The sequence below is a fragment of the Bison bison genome, unplaced genomic scaffold (assembly GCF_000754665.1).
Source record: "Bison bison bison isolate TAMUID 2011002044 unplaced genomic scaffold, Bison_UMD1.0 scf7180017864198, whole genome shotgun sequence".
NCBI lineage: Eukaryota > Metazoa > Chordata > Mammalia > Artiodactyla > Bovidae > Bison > Bison bison.
The window spans coordinates 5,823,504-5,840,832 of record NW_011494770.1 but is presented as its reverse complement, the minus strand read 5'-3'; the positions used below and the strand labels follow the sequence as shown (position 1 = coordinate 5,840,832).

Genomic DNA, 17,329 nt, shown 5'->3' with positions numbered 1-17,329 from the left:
ATATGGTGAGATTTTGTTCATGTGTTGGAAATTGATTCTGTTCTGCTGCAGACTTGCTTGTTGTTTATTCACTCATGAGTTGAGAGTCCTGGCCACTTAAAAAATCTACGGCATGGAAATACATATTTTCATGAAAACAATGCTAATTTTTACATTATCTTTTAATTTACTTATTTTTCTTCTAAAAGTAGTACAAGTTTCTCCTACTATCTGAAAGTAGAGCATTCCTGTGAAACCTTTGGTGGTGGTTCAGTCACAAAGTCATGTCTGACTCTGGTGACCATATGGACTTTAGTCCTCCAGGCTCCTCTATCTATGGGATTTCCCAGCCAAGAATACTGGAGTGGGTGGCCATTTCCTTCTCCAAGGGATCTTCCCAACCCAGGGACTGAACCCAGGTCTCCTGCATGGCATGCGGATTCTTTACCACTGAGCCACCATAAAGCAAAGAAGTAGTTTACCTTAGGACTTATCTTACTAACAGGTGCAAAAAATAAATCGAATTTTAGAAAACAAAACAAAGAAACAAATAGAAACAGACTCACAGATACAGAGTACAAGCTAGTGGTTGCCAGAGGGAAAAGGGGTGGGGAAAAGGATGAAATAGGTGAAGAGGTTTAAGAGGTACAGACTCCCAGTTATAAATATTACAGGGATAAAAGGTATAGTACCTGGAGAATCCCATGGACAGAGGAGCCTGGTGGGCTATAGTCCACGGGGTCACTAAGAGTTGGACATGACTGAGTGACTAACACTTTCATTTTTCACTTTCAATGTGTAGCACAAGAAAGATAGTATTTTATAATAACTGTGTATGATGTATAATGTATAAAAATATCTAGTGTTATACATGTTGAACATCAGAAACTAATATAATATTTTAAAGCAACTATGCTTCAGTAAAAAAATGAATAAAAATAAATAAATTGAGATGAAGATGCTCGTACCAGTTCTAAACTGTAGCACTTGGTGCTGAGATGCTGAGTGTACTGCCTGGGGAAGGAGCTTGGTGGTGCCACTCTAACTACTCAGGGTATGTGCTGCCTTTATAATAGTTGGCTGCAAAACAAAAGCAAAAATTCTCTTTGGATTTCTATTGGTTAGCCGTTCATGAAAATAACTACTAATGTAGGATTTTAATGAAAGTGAAGTGGTGTGAAGTGAACTTTTGAATAGCAGGGGATACCTCTATTTCCTCCTTGGTAAATTGTCTCCTGTTTGGTTTTATGTAGCATCTGAGTATGTGCATGCATGCTCAGTCCTGTCCTACTCTTTGTATGTAGTAAATGCCCTTTATCATACACAATGTTGCATTGCTTTGGTTACAACCATTTTTTATTTTATTCTATTTTTTAACCATTTTTTAAAACAGATTATTTTTCAGAGCAGTCTTAAGTTAGTAGCAAAGTTGAACAAAAGATACAGAGATTTTCCATGTATCCTCACCCTCACATATGCACAGCCTCTCCCTTAGCAACATCACCCACCAGGGAGTTACATTTGTTACAACTGATGAGCCCACATTGACACATAGTCACCCTAAACCCATAGTTTACCTTAGAGTTCACTCTTGGTGTCATACATTCTATGTATTTGGACAAATTTATACTGACGTTTCGGAGAAGGCAATGGCACCCGACTCCAGTACTCTTGCCTGGAAAATCCCATGGACAGAGGAGCCTGGTGGGCTGCAGTCCATGGGGTCGCTAAGGGTCGGGCATGACTGAGCAACTTCACTTTCACTTTTCACTTTCATGCATTGGAGAAGGAAATGGCAACCCACTCCAGCGTTCTTGCCTGGAGAATCCCGGGGACGGGGTAGCCTGCTGGGCTTCTGTCTGTGGGCTTTCATCTATGGGATCGCACAGAGTTGGACACGACTGAAATGACTTAGCAGCAGCAGCAGCAGCATACTGACGTTTATTCACCATTATAGTATAATAGAACGTAGTTTCACAGCCCTGAAGGTCCTCCATGTTCTGTCTAGTTATCCTTCCCTCCCCCTCAGCTCTGGCACCCACTGGTCTTTTTAGTCTACAGTTTTGCATCTTGCATAATATTATATAATTGGAATCATACAGTATGAAGCTTCCTGACTAGCTTCTTTCATTTAGTAATATGCTCTTAAATGTTTTCTGTGTCTTTTCATAGCTTGGTAGTTGTTGTTTTGTTTTCCTTTTTTGTTTTCCTCTTAGTTAACCATTATTTTAAAAGTTTGTAATTTGTGAATGATTACCCTTTTCTCTTATGAAGAATCAGAGGTAATAGCAATTGCTAATATTTTTTCAGTGTGTACAAAGTGGTGATTAATATTCTCAGAGCTTTAGATGCATTAACTCAGATATCTAACCCTGACAAGTACCCTACAAGGTTGGTAACATTGTCATTTCCATTATACTAGTAGGGAAACTGAGGCATGAGGAGGCTTAGTCACTTGTTCAAAATTGTATAGCCTATAAGTATTGGTTCTGGGTTAGAACTTTGGTTCTAAATTCCATTCTTTTCACCTTTAAACTATACTACCATTAATCTGTAACTCAAAAAGATTTCTTACCATTATATGAAATGAACAGTTCTCTCACCAGAGCTTAGTAAATCTTTCATTTTAAAGATGTGTCTTTATTAACTCATTTAGCAGATGTTCTGCTCATCAATGAGCAGAATGCCCTGCCTCATTCCTGGAACTGTGTGGGACCTCGAAGCTTTTTGTTTTAGTAATGTTTGCCAGTGGGATTAGGGTTAGTGCAGTTGAGTTCTCCATTTAGCTCATTGGGAAGAGAATTTCTGGCAGATACCTGCATTTTTTTTCCTGCTAATGTGTGTCAACTCATAGTAATCTACTCTTTCAAGTGTTAGAATTCTGTCAGTCCCCTTATTATCCTACCTCATTTCAATTTCAAATTATTCTCTTTTCCTTTAGAATATTCTTACAAGTTCCGTTTTAATGACGCCAGTATCAGAAGATGAAGACAATGTTCTCAAAGCATTTACAGTACCTAAAAGCAGGTCCCTGGCAAGTCCCTTGCAGGTAATTACTATTCCAGCATTGGTATCTAAAAAGTTATTCACTATAAAACTTTAAAAAACAAACAAACATTTTAGATGTAGTGGAGTGATGCTTTTAAATAATTCCCAATGTCTAAAAGACTCCTAAGATTCCTTGTTGCCACTCATATGAGACTCACTGAAAATTTTTTTTATTAGAGCAAGCTTCCAAAGAATGATGAAGTGAAGCATTTCTTACTGTGACTGAGACTAAGATTGTTAATCACGTGTAACAGTATCTCTTTCTTCTGCTTTTAAAGGTTTTATTAATTGATACAGTTTACTTTTAGTTTCAAAATTTTTACTTTTTTGTTCCCTCATAAGCCATCAAAGCTCAGACCTTGTTTAGATTTTCAAAGAAGTTTGAAATTAGATAGCTGGAAAAGAATTACAACGTATTTGACTATCAGAATGAGAAAGTCAACTGTCAGTGTTACGTGGCTAATCTCTAGCTGAACATCTGCTCTCGGGTTTTAATATCAAAAGAGATTTCCCTTTTTCTGAAGTAGGTGTATGTTGATGAAATACAACAAATTCCAAATTAATCCTGAACCAAATGTAAATAAGAATGCAAATTTGCTCCCTTAAATTATTTACAGCGGTTCCCAACATTAAATAATACAATACCCAGTCACCTGCAGAGCCCTCCCCTTCATCCCCCCCTTGCCACACTGAGGGAAAAACCATAAACCCTGGAGCATATAGAGAACCTGGATTCGGAAGTGAAAAGTCATATTTGTCCTGTGAGGGAAGGCACCACGTGAGACGGTATGATCTGAAAGAATGTCCTGTTCCTGGATGGGCTTTCTTGTCACTGTGGTAGGCCTGCACTCTCCAAATTATGAGAATCTTAACACTCCCCCCTTGAAAGCATTTGTGATACTTCGCATTATTTTTAAGAAATGCAAATACAGCTGGAAGGGCTGTAGGCACACTTTGTATCTTAATTCCATCAGATTGCTCTCCTTGTGGCTTCTGTCTGATCCAACTGCTTTGATGAAAGGTGACCACTGACTGGAGTGTGGGCTAGGGAAAGACGGTCCTTGAGGGGATCCAGAGTCTTTCCTGAGTCGATCAGGCCTGGGTAGAAGTGTGAAGAAGTCTCAGAATATGGCACAGAATTGGGAGATGAGGAAAAGAACAAACTCTGCATAAGGGGGGACCCAGAAAGGAGATTAGAAGAATGCAGAGGTCACCCATTACAAAATTTTACCTACAGCTGCTCCTAGATCCAGAATGAAAACGCTTTTTTTGTTTGTTTTTCTTGCTTTCTTCCTCCCTGAATTTTTTGGCCCTGGGTTTCCAGAGGATAAGGATTTGGCTAGTGCTATTAGTGCATTAATTAAGCTGTTTTATGTAATTTTGTAACCTAGGCTAGGATCTGACTTATATTTATAGTAGTAAGAAAAAGTGCATTCTGAGTGCTAAATTGCAACATGTAAATATATTTGGAGACAGTTATCATTATGAAGTTGAAAACCCCTGGTTCTTTCCCTAAAACTAAATGCTAAAGCTTTTGGCCTAACCAGATAGTGTTCAGCAAAACCTAAATCTAAACTTTTATGCAAATATAAAATATATTGAGCCAAACACAGTACAGATATCAAATATGTATTATATAAAAATTTGGCAACAATATCAGTGTTTATAAAAATAGGTTGGCTAATTCTTACCTTAAATGTTTTAATGCTATTGAATTAACAAAATAATCAATATGGAACTTTATTATCATTATATTTTATTTAATGAAAATATTGGGTTGGCTAAAAGGTTTATTCAGGTTTTTCCATAACATATTATAAGCAAACTTCTTGGCCAACCCAATATTCCTCATCCTTGAAGCTCAGTATTAAGTAGTAGCTCTGTTTTTATTAATCTATATTTTCTAGCATATCAAATGAGTCATATTTGGTACTCTTCAGATTCTATCATTGTATACTGAGATTAAGCCACCTACATACATCAAATGGTGAAGGTAACAGTTGTCAACTCCACCCACCTAAAGAATTGACACCACAAGCTGATTTTGGAGTCAATGCTTTCATATACACTATATGGTTTTACTGATGTACACCACTCAAATATATTTTAATAACTTGCTATAATAGATAACTAATTCATTTTAAGAGTGAACGGCACCTACCAAGTATCTCCTTCATTTTGTGTCATGGAAACCTAGCTTCTAATACCATAGAAATATATGATTTCTAAAATGTTTCAAATTAGAAAATGCATCAGGTCATTCTAAATATTTAAGCATATATTGCCTATATTTCATATAAACCTGACTCAATAATATTTATATAGATTTTTAAGCAATTTGGTAATCTTTTTGTTAAAACCATTATGATCTATCATATATTTCCATTGATAATTCAATTTGACCTAATTGGACAGATTTTTCATGCATGGTACTATTGAACATATTGTGCATTTGTTAAATGACCTGGCTATTCAACTTGAGTACTTTATATAATCTAGAAACTTTATAATTTGTACCTTTAATAAATATATCAAATGTTAAATGGGATTTTATCCAAACAACCTAGACATTTTGTTAGAGTGCATTTAATTAAAACAACTAAATTTGACTCTTAAAATATTTTAAAATTCTGGTACTTCTAAAATATGAAATGTTTGTCAGTTGAATACTGCAAATGATTATCCATCTAACTGTCTAAATACATTTGCTTAGGCACAAGAAAAGTTTATTGAAGACTACACTAACAGTGCAGTTCTGTGTTCTGTCATTTCAGTGTTAATGATCCCTGGCTTAATTATACCCACAACACCTTAAATAGAGCAGTTATTGTTTTGAGGCCCCAAATATTGGGATTTTATAGTTAAGATTCTAATGCACATGTAAATGCATACGCTTATACATATGTGCCTGCATGCATGTCCGACTAGCTCACTTTAGCCATGTCCGACTCTTTGTGACCTCATGGACTGTAACCTTCCAGGCTCCTCTGTCTGTGGAATTCTCCAGGCAAGAATACTGAAGGGGGTTGCAAGGCTGTCTTCCAGGGGATCTTCCTTACCCAGGGATTGAACCTGTGTCTCTTATGTCTCTTGCATTGGCAGGAGGGTTCTTTACCACTAGCGCCACCTGGGAAGCCCTGCTTATACATGAATACATGTAATAGCTACATTTCCTTCCTCTCCATTTTCCCAAGGTGCTGTGATCTTTTAGTGGGAAATGGTATGTAGAGACCAAACTCAGGCTGCTAGATATGCCCATGTGTTATGTGGCATATTATGTGTTATGCCACATAACACACGGGCATTAACATATGTTAATAGCTTGAGCTTTCCATGTATTCCCTAGTCCATAAGCTATAATGTTTAGAGGCAAGTATAAGCCATTATACACAAATAATGTTATATTTGTTTTTGAAATTATTTATGCTTGATCTTTTTTTAAAAGGAATTTGCAGCAGCTGCAAAATAGTATAGTTGGATTTCTTCTTCTTTTTTTTAGTTTCCTTAACTTTAAAAACAAACAGGGACAGGACTCATAATAAAAATGTTCTGAGACTTTTTTGATATTTGTGTCTTTCAGGTAGCTCAGAATATGTGAGATTTCAGAATATGTGCCATTTTCTCCATGTTGTATGGTAGTAGAGAATGGAGTCTAGAAGCTTATGCAATGATCACAAATGAGGAAATAGATATTCAGCTTAGAATACTTGCAGTTTGGGATGGAAAAGGCAGGTTCACTGTGGAACCCTTCTGGATCCTGCTGTTTGAAAGTTACTCTGAAAGAGCCCAAGACTGGCATACAGACAGACAGACAGACAGACCCAGACACACACACACGCACGCACGCGCCATGCACAGAACTCCCTCAGTAAGGAGAAAAGAGCTGCCTGTGCTTTCGATTTGCTTTACATTTTGAAATAAGTACATTTTGCTAATAAACATTTCCTAAGGTAAACATTTTCATTGGTAGATCTGAAACTACACTTAAGTTAAAAGCCTCTGAACTTGTGTATTTTTCTCTTAAATTATAATTTTCTTTTATTCCTGTTTAAAACCCAAATGTAAAAGATGTGTTCATATGCTTTTTACTCACTCTCTTTCCTCTTTTTTGTAACCACAGAGTGACAGCCTTAAATTTTAATTTCCTGACTTGGCTTGTCTTCGCCTTACTTTTTTAAAAGTGAATTAAGTAAATTTCTCAAGCTATTAATACTTAAACACATTTGCACAGTATCAAAGAATCTTAGAGTATTATTGCAAGCAGCTGAAACTCACTTTTCCAGTTCCATGTGCTTTGGATTGCTCCTAACTTCATATGAATTGTTTATGAATTTTTCAGTGAGGCAAACCCTTTTGCTTGATTGGCATGGCTAAGAAGTATAATGCACTAGCATGCACACAACAGGCTCTTGGGTTCTAATCCAGACTTCCCCAATTTCTAATTGCATGTTTTTAATTCATTAACTTCTTAAAAAAAATGCTCATCTGTATATTGGGGACTGTAGTTTGTCCTCCATGTATATCATACAGGGTTGCTGTGAAGATCAAGTGGATATAGTGTTACTTTCAAAATGACAGCACACTTGCCAGTATACATTGGTGGTACCTACTTTAGATAGTCCCTGTCCTTAGAAACGTACGCAAGGAGGCTTCACCAACAGCAGGTCCACTTGCACTGAGGTGTATTATTTCCTCTCACATGTTCTTTCTCATTCCTTCTTCCACTCTGGCAGAACTGTGTCAGTGGGTCACCAAAAGAGATTGCTGATTCAACTGATTCCTGAAAAAAAGTTAGTCAGATCTCTTCGGTATTATGGAGATCAAACAACTGATTTACTGGTCTTCTCTATTTTTCTGCTGCCCTTGTTGGCATGTCAACAGACAGAGAAACAGTCCGTCTCCGTGTGACATCGATCTTTCCAGGCATTTCTTAGTGTTGGTATGCTATTGTTGACCTGCTTCCCTGGATACCTCTGTGTTCACTTAGTTCTCCCTTGGGTCACTTTTTTTCCACTTGCCCTGGCAAGGTTTCATATAGCTGTTAGTAATATTTCAGCAGCCTGCTTTCAATATATCTTATAAAATAACTTTGCCATGTAGAGTTTTGGGATGAACTGGAAAGGCTAAATGAGTGAGGAAGGAAAGTTGAGCTCAAATTCAGAGTGCCCTACCCCAGAGAGTACAAGACCTGGATTTTTTTTGTTTGGTTGGGTTTGGTAAACACTGTGATATTGGATTTTCCTTGGGCTAACAAAGGTATAATTGCTTTAATTGGCATTTGCTTTAATCTTAATAGTTAAAACGAATACGTTACTAAGGAAAGAGGTTTTCTTCCAAAAAATTGTGACACCTGAGGTTATGTGATTAAAACTGTTGGAAAATCTATCAACAAGTAAGATGAAAAGATCCCTAGAGACACTGGGGACGAACTCCAAATTTGGAGAAAGACCATTCTTTGTAGTAATTGTTAACTTAGGTCTGGGTGGCATGTGGAAGCATGTGGATGGGGCACCCCCCAGCACCATCTGCACCTTTGATCCTTTAACTTTTAGGGCTCTTTTCTATGAAAAATTATCAATCCTGGAGTTGGGCACATTTGATTGTTTTGGCAGCATTTATGCATAGGAAAAGTTTGATAAACTAACCTTACCTCAGTGACCCTTCGTCTCAGGTTTATTCTTGACTTTCAAGATACAACTAAAGATTTCTACATTATCTCTTATAACGAATACATTTTAAAAGATGCCTCTTTGAGAATGAGTTCTGATTTTTAGAATTTTAATTCTGTGGCTTCCATGATAGCTCAGTTGGTAAAGAATCCTCCTGCAAGGCAAGAGACCTGGGTTTGATCCCTGGTTGGAAAGATCCCCTGGAGAAGGGAAAGGCTGCCCACTCCAGTATCCTGGCCTAGAGAATTCCATGGACTGTATAGTCCATGGAGTCGCAAAGAGTCAGACACAACTGAGTGACTTTCACTTCACTTTCATTTTAAAAGTCTTTTCTATGGATAGATTAAATGGAAAAATCAAATAATTCTTAAGTCTTTTGGACACCATCTATGTCTGCTATTATTTAAAAAAATGAAACAGAGAAATGTAAAACCATCTCATAAGTTGCTTTGGTTTTACAAAATCATTCTTTTATGACTTTCACAAGTTTCTTAAGGGCTTTGTAAATTGAACAGCGCATACCCTGCCACGGCTGTTGATATCAGCAGTTATTGTGTGAAGTTGCTCTATGAATGTCACAATAGTGGTTCTTGTTTAGCGTGATGAAAAAAACCATTCATATTCTTAGTGAAAAATATGAAGATAATCTAATTCCGACAGAAAATCACCTGTGGACATGGTTTTATCTCATTTGATTTCTTCTGTTTTCTGCTGAGGATCAGAGTATTTATTTAAAGTGCTTCAGTAGGATATCCCAGTTAGAGCTCTGACAGTCTGTTTACAGTTCATCTCTGCCCAGGGGCGATCAAAGGTACATTGTGGATAAGTAAGATGACTCGCGGGCAAGAGGAGGAGGATGTGTGGCAAGATTTTTAACTTTGAAATGAATTAGGGTAGAGTGACATGTCTGCAACAGCACCATGGGTTAGTCATTTAACAAGGATTCATGTGCAGAAATTCTTACCAATTCTTTAGTGTAAGTGAAACTAACATTTAAGGAGAGGGAATAAGGAGGATGCACAAGGATCTATTTGACAGTATTAAAAAAAAAATCCTTCTAGCATGAAGACATTTAATCTTCCTTTGTCAAAACTATTCTGTCTGCTTGAAAAGTTGGCCTAGGACCCCAAGGCTTCAAGGTAAGGAGGGAGAAAGAAATCGCAAGAAGGGGCAGCTGCCCTTTTGGGTGGTGGACTTCAACATTTCTTTTCTTACCCAGTACTTGACCTTCTGCTCTTACTTTGCTTTCGTGAAGTAGGTTTGTGATTGCTCTGACCAGTTTTTCCATTCATGGTTGCAAAAAGTATTAGCTTTATACTTTCATGATGCAGAAAAGGAGCTGTCCACTGAATGTGCTCGCCTTTTTGTTCCGGTCTGTTTTTCTTGCACAGAGTGGGTACTGTGTCCTGGTGTCTGTCTACACTGGGAGATTTAGGTGTTGCAAGTCATCTTGTCTGCTCTAGGCTATGAGCCTCAGGACTTAGGTGCCCCTGAAATGCTCTGCTTTCTGAAATTTGGATATTTCAGTTAACTTGATTTATTTCTTCATAAATTTCATCTCTACTTGGGAGAGGCTGATTGAATTTTTTTCAAAAAATTAATTTAAAATATAGGGTACATTCTTTGTATTGATCTTGTTTTAAATATCTGGTCCTGGAGGAAGAGCCAAACATGAATAAAATGATGAGCCATCTGGGAGATCCAACAAAACACGACATTCAAGTTGAAAATGTACTAGGGGGTGATAATTGTATTAGATTTTCCTGAACAGACATTGGGAATTCTGAATTAAGTATCAGATTGTCAAAGGTCAGAACTTGACTTTTACTAAGAGACATTGTAAAAGCAAGCATGTTGTTATTTAGTCGCTAAGTCATATCCAACTCTTTGCCAGCCCATGGACTGTAGCCTGCCAGGCTTCTCTGTCCACTGGATTTCCCAGGCAAGAATATTGGAGTGGGTTGCCATTTCCGTCTACAGGGGATCTTCCCAACCCAAGGATTGAACCCATGTCTCCTGCATTGGCAGGCAGATTCTTTACCATGCAGCCAACCTGGAAAGTCCAAAAGCAAGCATAAGATTCTTTTAATATGGTACTTTAAGATACTTAATTTCATTTAATGTAGAAACTTATTCTGTATTAATTGAAGCATAGCTAAGTAGAAAAATTTTTAGCTAGAGAAAAACATAAACAATCCTTTCTTCCTTGCTCCTCACTTTTACCTCCATTTTCACTTTTATTCTCCTTTCCCTCTCATTTGTTTGTCTGTATTCTTTCAAAAGGGACTTCCCTGTAGCTCAAATGGTAAAGAATCTGCCTGTGAGGGAGGAGACCAGGGTTCAGTTCCTGGGTTGGGAAGTTCCTCTGGAGAAGGGAATGGCAATCCACTCCAGTATTCTTGCCTGGATAATTCCATGGACAGAGAAGCCTGGCGGGCTACAGTCTGTGGGGTCACAAAGAGTCGGACACGACTGAGTGACTAATACAACAACAACAACATTCTTTCAAAACATACATTTTTGAGTTTTGTGTGTATCTTTATTTTATGTTTACATACAAGATTAGTATATTAAAATATTCTGCATCATTTTTAGTCATCTGATTTTATGATCAATGTTCTTTGTTCTGTGTACATCATCGATTCTAAGCCCTGCATAATACTCATGGTGGACAGCCATCATCTTTAATTATTCACTCTCAAATGGTAGTCATTATATGTCATGTTGTTATTTTATGTCACATTGTCATATGTTATGATGTCACCTTGTTGTTATATGTCACATTATCATATATGTTCTATGCGTGCCACTACAAACACAAGCTCAATAATTACAATGATTCCATTAAATTTTATTTTGTTAATTGGGTTTCTTGTGTCATTTTGGTGTTCCAGTACTGCACTGAAAAATGTTAGCAACAACATGTGAGCAGTCAGCTAAACTAAAATATGGGATTTGAATGGACAGATTTACACCAGAGAGATATGTATATTTAATCCACTTCCTTCAAACTAGAGTTCCTTGTTTAGTCACTAAGTCATGTCCGACTCTTTGCAGCCCCACTGACTGCAGCACACCAGGCTCCTCTGTCCTTCACTGTCTCCTGGAGTTTGCTCAAATTCATGTCCATTGAGTCAGTGATGCTATCTAACCATCTCATCCTCTGTTGCCCGCTTCTTTTGCCTTCGGTCTTTCCTAGCATCAGGGTCTTTTCCAATGAGTCAAACTACAGAAACACCATTTATTCAGAACTGTATCATAGAATGCTTAAACTACCCTGGTGATTTTATTTAGAAAACATTAAATGTGACTCAGTATCAGAAGTCAGGTCAGAACAGATGTCATCTTTGTCCTGTCGTTTTGTGATTCACAGTTACAGGAAAATATTATGATAATCAGTCTTGCTTATGTAGTATTTCAAGTTATGTATTCAGCCTCTGAGCCTTGAGAGTAAACACGTGTAAACTTGGACGGTGCCTTTATGTTGGCAGTGAGGTGGCACAACAGATTGGGCAGAAACTGGGAAATCTAGTTTGTGTCCTGTGAAAGTTTACAAGTTAGAAACATGGCACTGTAAATCTTATGTCGCTGAAACTTTGTTCCAGACCCTAGGCAAAGAAGTCCCATCACCATACAAATACCATGTTCATTCAGAATTATCCTACCTCTCTGTTAAATAGTCTGATGACTTTAACACCTCCTCTCAGTGTTTCTTCCTGCATTCCCTGCTGACCAGACCACACAATTCCCACTCATAAGAACTCTAAAGGAAACAGCAACTTATACTCATTAGAGCCTGGATTCGCATTCCTACTTCATCACTTCTTAGCTGGATAACTTTAAGGATGTTGCCTAAGTTCTCTCTTCCTGGAAAATTGCCTGCTCTGTAAAACAGATGTAATGAGCCTTACCTAATCCACAGGTGTTTTTGAGAATTAAATGAGATGATACATGCAAAATACTTAGAAACATGAGTGGTACTCATGTTTAATCCACTTATTCCTTCCTCTCCGTCTCCCAGTCCCTCCCACAAGCAATGTACAAATTGCAGCTTCCTGACTCTTTCATGTTATTTTGCCACCTGGGTTATCCTCTTCACCACCTGTCGATCTCAATCCCGCCTATTCATGCCCTTTGCCTAGAGCATGGCCCTGGCTGTTCCTTGGCGTCCTATCTCCTCTTCATCTGGCTCTGGCACCACAGACCTTTCATCTGCCTGTCATCACTTCACTGGTGTCAGGTGTTTGTTTTGTCTCTTAAGCAGGGGTCTCTACCTCCGGGATCTCGTGCTTGATGACCTCAGGTGGAGCTGTTGTAATAATAGAAGTAAAGTGCACATTAAATGTTATGCGCTTGAATTATCCCTAAACCATTCCCCCGCCCATGGTCCATGGAAAATTGTCTTCCACGAAACCAATCCCTGGTGCCAAAAAGGCTAGGGACCACTGTCCTGAGGGACACTTGAGGCTCTAAAGAGCAGAGGGCTTGCTTTTCTTATTCTTCTTCTGTCCATGAGACACATCCCACTTGGATATAAATACTAGGAATAGCTGTGCTTTTTCTAAACCACACTTTTGAGCTTATAGACAGCAAATCTTACAACTGCTTATGTTTCTGTTTCCCTCTTTGGATTGACTGCTAGAGAGCTCAGAGTTAGTTTTGAGATTTACATCTTGGTGCATTTTGGTTCATGGCAAGTATTTTGAATCGAAATCTCACCTCATCTTTGTATTATTTTTTCCACATTTCTTGGTGACCTACCCTTATCTATGTTTTAAATTCTGTTCATTTATATTCATTTTGTAAGCATCTTCAATACTCTTGGGAGCTAAGTAGGGCAAACTTAATGCTGTAAAGAGCAGGCCTTGTACAAATATTACATATTTTGGTTTGAAGCAACATGGAGGGCAGGTGGCTTCCTTGGTGGCTCAGCAATAAAGAATCTGCCTAGGATGCAGGAGACGCAGGAGACCGGGGTTAGATCCCTAGGTCGGAAAGATCCTCTGGAGGAGGAAATGGCAATCCACTACAGTATTCTTGCTAGAAAAGTCCCATGGATAGAGGACCCCTGTGGGCTACAGTCCATGGGGTGAAAAGGAGTCGGACATGACTAAACACTCACGCATGGAGGGCAGGTAGGAGCTGGGGCTTGGCAGAAGACAGACACAGGTTCAAAACCATTCCACAACTTCCCCATAGATTGGCTTTGGGCAAGTTTTCTGCACTTTCTGAGTCTCCATTTCCTGCTCAATTAAAGAGAGAATGAACCCCCACCCAGGGTGGCTGTGCTGTGTAAATGAGATCATATGTGTGAAGAATCTGGATCCGGATGCTGCCTGTGAGATATTAGTTCCATCCTGTATCTTTCAATGCATCTTTAAAAAGTAAGCTATTCTAATAAATAGATATTAATTAATTGGTATTGATCAATATCCATTTTAGTTGATACATTTAAATGTTCATAACTAAATTTAAATGTAATTAACTTGATTAAAAATATGTACAATGTTTAGTAAGTGTTGATCAATTCTAGCACCTATGGGAGCTTATTCAGTGGGCAGCTCAAGTACTCACCAGTTCGCTCAAAGAGTAAATGCCCACAGCTCACCTTAGGTATGTGGGGGACTGGACTCATTCCTGTCTTCAAGTCTGTAAAATCTGCTAATAGACAAAAGGCACTCAAACATGAAGATACAGCTGGATCTTATCATACTGCTTGGAGTGGGTTTTCTCTCTTCACGACAAACAATTTCTGATAATTAATATCACTTAAGAATGCTGAATTCCTGGTTATCAGAGTGAAGATTTTATCTGACAAAGGCTCCCCTGTGTCTCCTACTTGCTGTCTGGAGGTCAGCATTTTTTTCTGCTGGGCCAGGTGGGGTTGGGAGTCCATCCGTGGGCTAAAGCATGTGTTTCCCGGTCTGACCTTGCCCTTACCCTCTCTCTCCCCTCCCCTGTTAGCCTTGTAACGGTGCCTGGGAATCTGCATCCTGTGGGAAGACAGACGATCAGATGACAGCTTCCGGTCAGTCTCGGAAATATGTGAATGCCTTCTCAACCCGGACTCTGGTCATGTGAGACGTTTGCAGACAAGCATTATGGTTTTCAGAACACTTCAAGTTGACTTGGGATATAGCATTCCTCTACATGAGACTTTTCATGAATGGGAGAAGAGCCTATTTTTGTTGTGGTACAACAGTTGAGAACAGCACCAAGTGCATTTAGGTGGGTGAAATCGTATGAAATTTCACCCAACTAAACGGATTTTTTAAAAAATTAATGTTTAACAGTTTTACCTAAATTATTAGGTCATGGATTGTAGTCAGGGGTTAAGTATCTTAAGGCAGATTTTAAAAAAAAAAAAAAATATAAAATGATTTATCTGTATTTTAAGAGGATCCAACAGACCAGTATTTTTTCTGTGATAAGGTTTTGGAAATTTAACACACAAAAAGGTACTCCAATATTTCACTTTTTTCAATCACTAAACACAATGCATTATTATAAATGTTGGCTTCACACCGTGGAATAAGTAATCGATATTGTAAATGCTCATTTATGGTCAATAACATTGGAGGTACGTTTATTGTACCAAACCATTTTATGAGAGTTTTTTTGTTGTTGTTAGCTTGCTTTAAAAATTATTACTGTATGAAATAGTTTTATAAAAAATTATATTTTTATTCAGTAATTTAATTTTGTACATGCCAAATGAAAAAAAAATGTGTTTTGCTGCTATGGACTTAGCCTGTAGACATGCTGCTAGTATCAGAAGGGCTGTAGTGCTTGGGAGGGAGAGAAAAGAAACTTGGTGTTAGGTAATTGACTATGCACTAGTATTGTCAAACTTTTTTATTTTATATATATATATATACATATATATATATATACTTTTTTCCTTTTGTAATACATTGGAAAACTTATTTGGGAGACTTTGCATTTGTGGTTGTTTCTTGTTTTTTTTTTTTTGTTCTTGTTGGTTTATAAGAGGATGCATTGCACTTCTTTATTGGGAGATCTGTGTTGTTGATGTCCTGTGTTTTGTTTTGAGTTCAGCCTGACTGTTCTTTAATTCAGGGCTTATGTGTTAATCAGCATTCCCCCGAGTCCTTAACTATATGGTCTCAGAACTGCCACACACAACCTATGTGTTTGCAGCTGGAGTCCATAGCCAGTTGCTGCCTTAAGAACCTTTGGTGCAAGATGGCTGGTACTGAACTTTTGATATGACAGTGTACTTACTGCCTTGTAGTGAAATAAAGCTGTGCCCTTATTTTACTTACTTTTGACTTCTGTCTTACTTTTGATTGTGGACAGTAGTTACACTTTTAGGAAAATGAAGTGAACGCAGAGCACTTTCCTCTGTTAATAATTGGCATACCCTCTGAACTTGAAGAATTCAAGAATTGTAACTTTGGAGAAAGAACAGGCAAGCCAAGTTAGTTCACAGATAATCATGTGCAGAATGACAGCTAGGAGGAATCTTCCAGAATCTAGTTCAGAATCTTCTAGAATCAGTCAAGGTTCCAGAAGCATTTAAATTGGGATAAGGCAAAGAGAGTTCATTTACAAAGGTACCAATACCATGGATGTGGGCAGTGGGTAGGAGGACAGCAAGGGTAGGGCCTGCACACAAATGCAGGCCTGAAGGATGATGTCATGTGGGGGGGGAGAGTCACGGAAAACAGGAGCCCTTTTTAAAAAATGTATTACTTATTTATTTGGCCATATCACATGGCATGTGGTATCTTGGTTCCCCAACCAGAGATCAAACCCAGGCCCTTGGCAGTGAAAAAACAAAGTCCTAACCACTGGACCACCAGGGAATTTCTGTAAGCAGGAACCTTTAAGAGGAGCAGTGACCTCTGGAATCCTCACAGGAGGAGAGCCAAGGGTAAGCCTTAACTTTACATCCCCATATCCCTCCCATCAGACTTCCCTGGTAGCTCAGCGGATAAAGAATCCACCTGCAGTGCAGGAGACCCTGGTTCAGTTCCTGGGTCAGGAAGTTCCCCTGGAGAAGGGATAGGCTACCCACTCCAGTATTCCTGGGCTTTCCTGGTGGCTCAGACGGTAAAGAATCTGCCTGCAATGCAGGAGACCTGGGTTCAATCCCTGGGTTGGGAAGATCCTCTGGAGGAGGACATGGAAACCCACTCCAGTATTCTTGCCTGGAGAATCCCCATGGATAGAGGAGCCTGGCAGACTATAGTCCATGAAGGCAGACATGACTGAGTGACTAAGCACAGCATAGCGCATCCCTCCCTTCTCTACCAAGGGTCCCCATTGGTAGAACCAGCCAGAAGCAAGAAGGCATGGGAGCACCTGGATGTAAAAGCTGGTCAGTCACTTAGGGCAGAACCAGAGGACATTTTTGTTGGGGTAAGGACAAGGCAACCCAACTGAGTCATCCATTCTGGGCAACTTCCTGTTTTATGGATGAATTTCCACTGGCTTCCATCTCTCAGCTCAGTGTTCTCACTGTGGTACAATATCCCTTTTATACAGATTCCTTACAGTTTTCTTTAGTCACTCCTTTTCAGCTCAGATTTTGAGTTTTCATAGGAAGTGATGCTGGAGAAGGCAACAGCACCCCACTCCAGTACTCTTGCCTGGAAAATCCCATGGAT

At 38.7% G+C, this 17,329-nt stretch overlaps 1 protein-coding gene across 6 annotated transcripts in view; it reads left to right on the top strand.

Moving 5' to 3' along the window:
* The window catches only part of MYB (v-myb avian myeloblastosis viral oncogene homolog), a 34,195-nt gene extending 18,214 nt beyond the window's left edge, over nt 1-15,981 (top strand). For 5 of the 6 annotated variants that reach the window (XM_010844252.1, XM_010844250.1, XM_010844253.1 and 2 more), the window contains 2 exons: nt 2,921-3,028; nt 14,661-15,975. In XM_010844252.1, coding sequence (XP_010842554.1) covers nt 2,921-3,028; nt 14,661-14,777 — 225 coding nt within the window. In that variant the 3' untranslated portion in view covers nt 14,778-15,975. Of the gene's footprint in view, nt 1-2,920; nt 3,029-14,660 lie in introns of all 6 variants that reach the window. The other variant, XM_010844255.1, reaches the window with a different exon arrangement.
* The last annotated feature ends 1,348 nt before the right edge of the window (nt 15,982-17,329 follow it).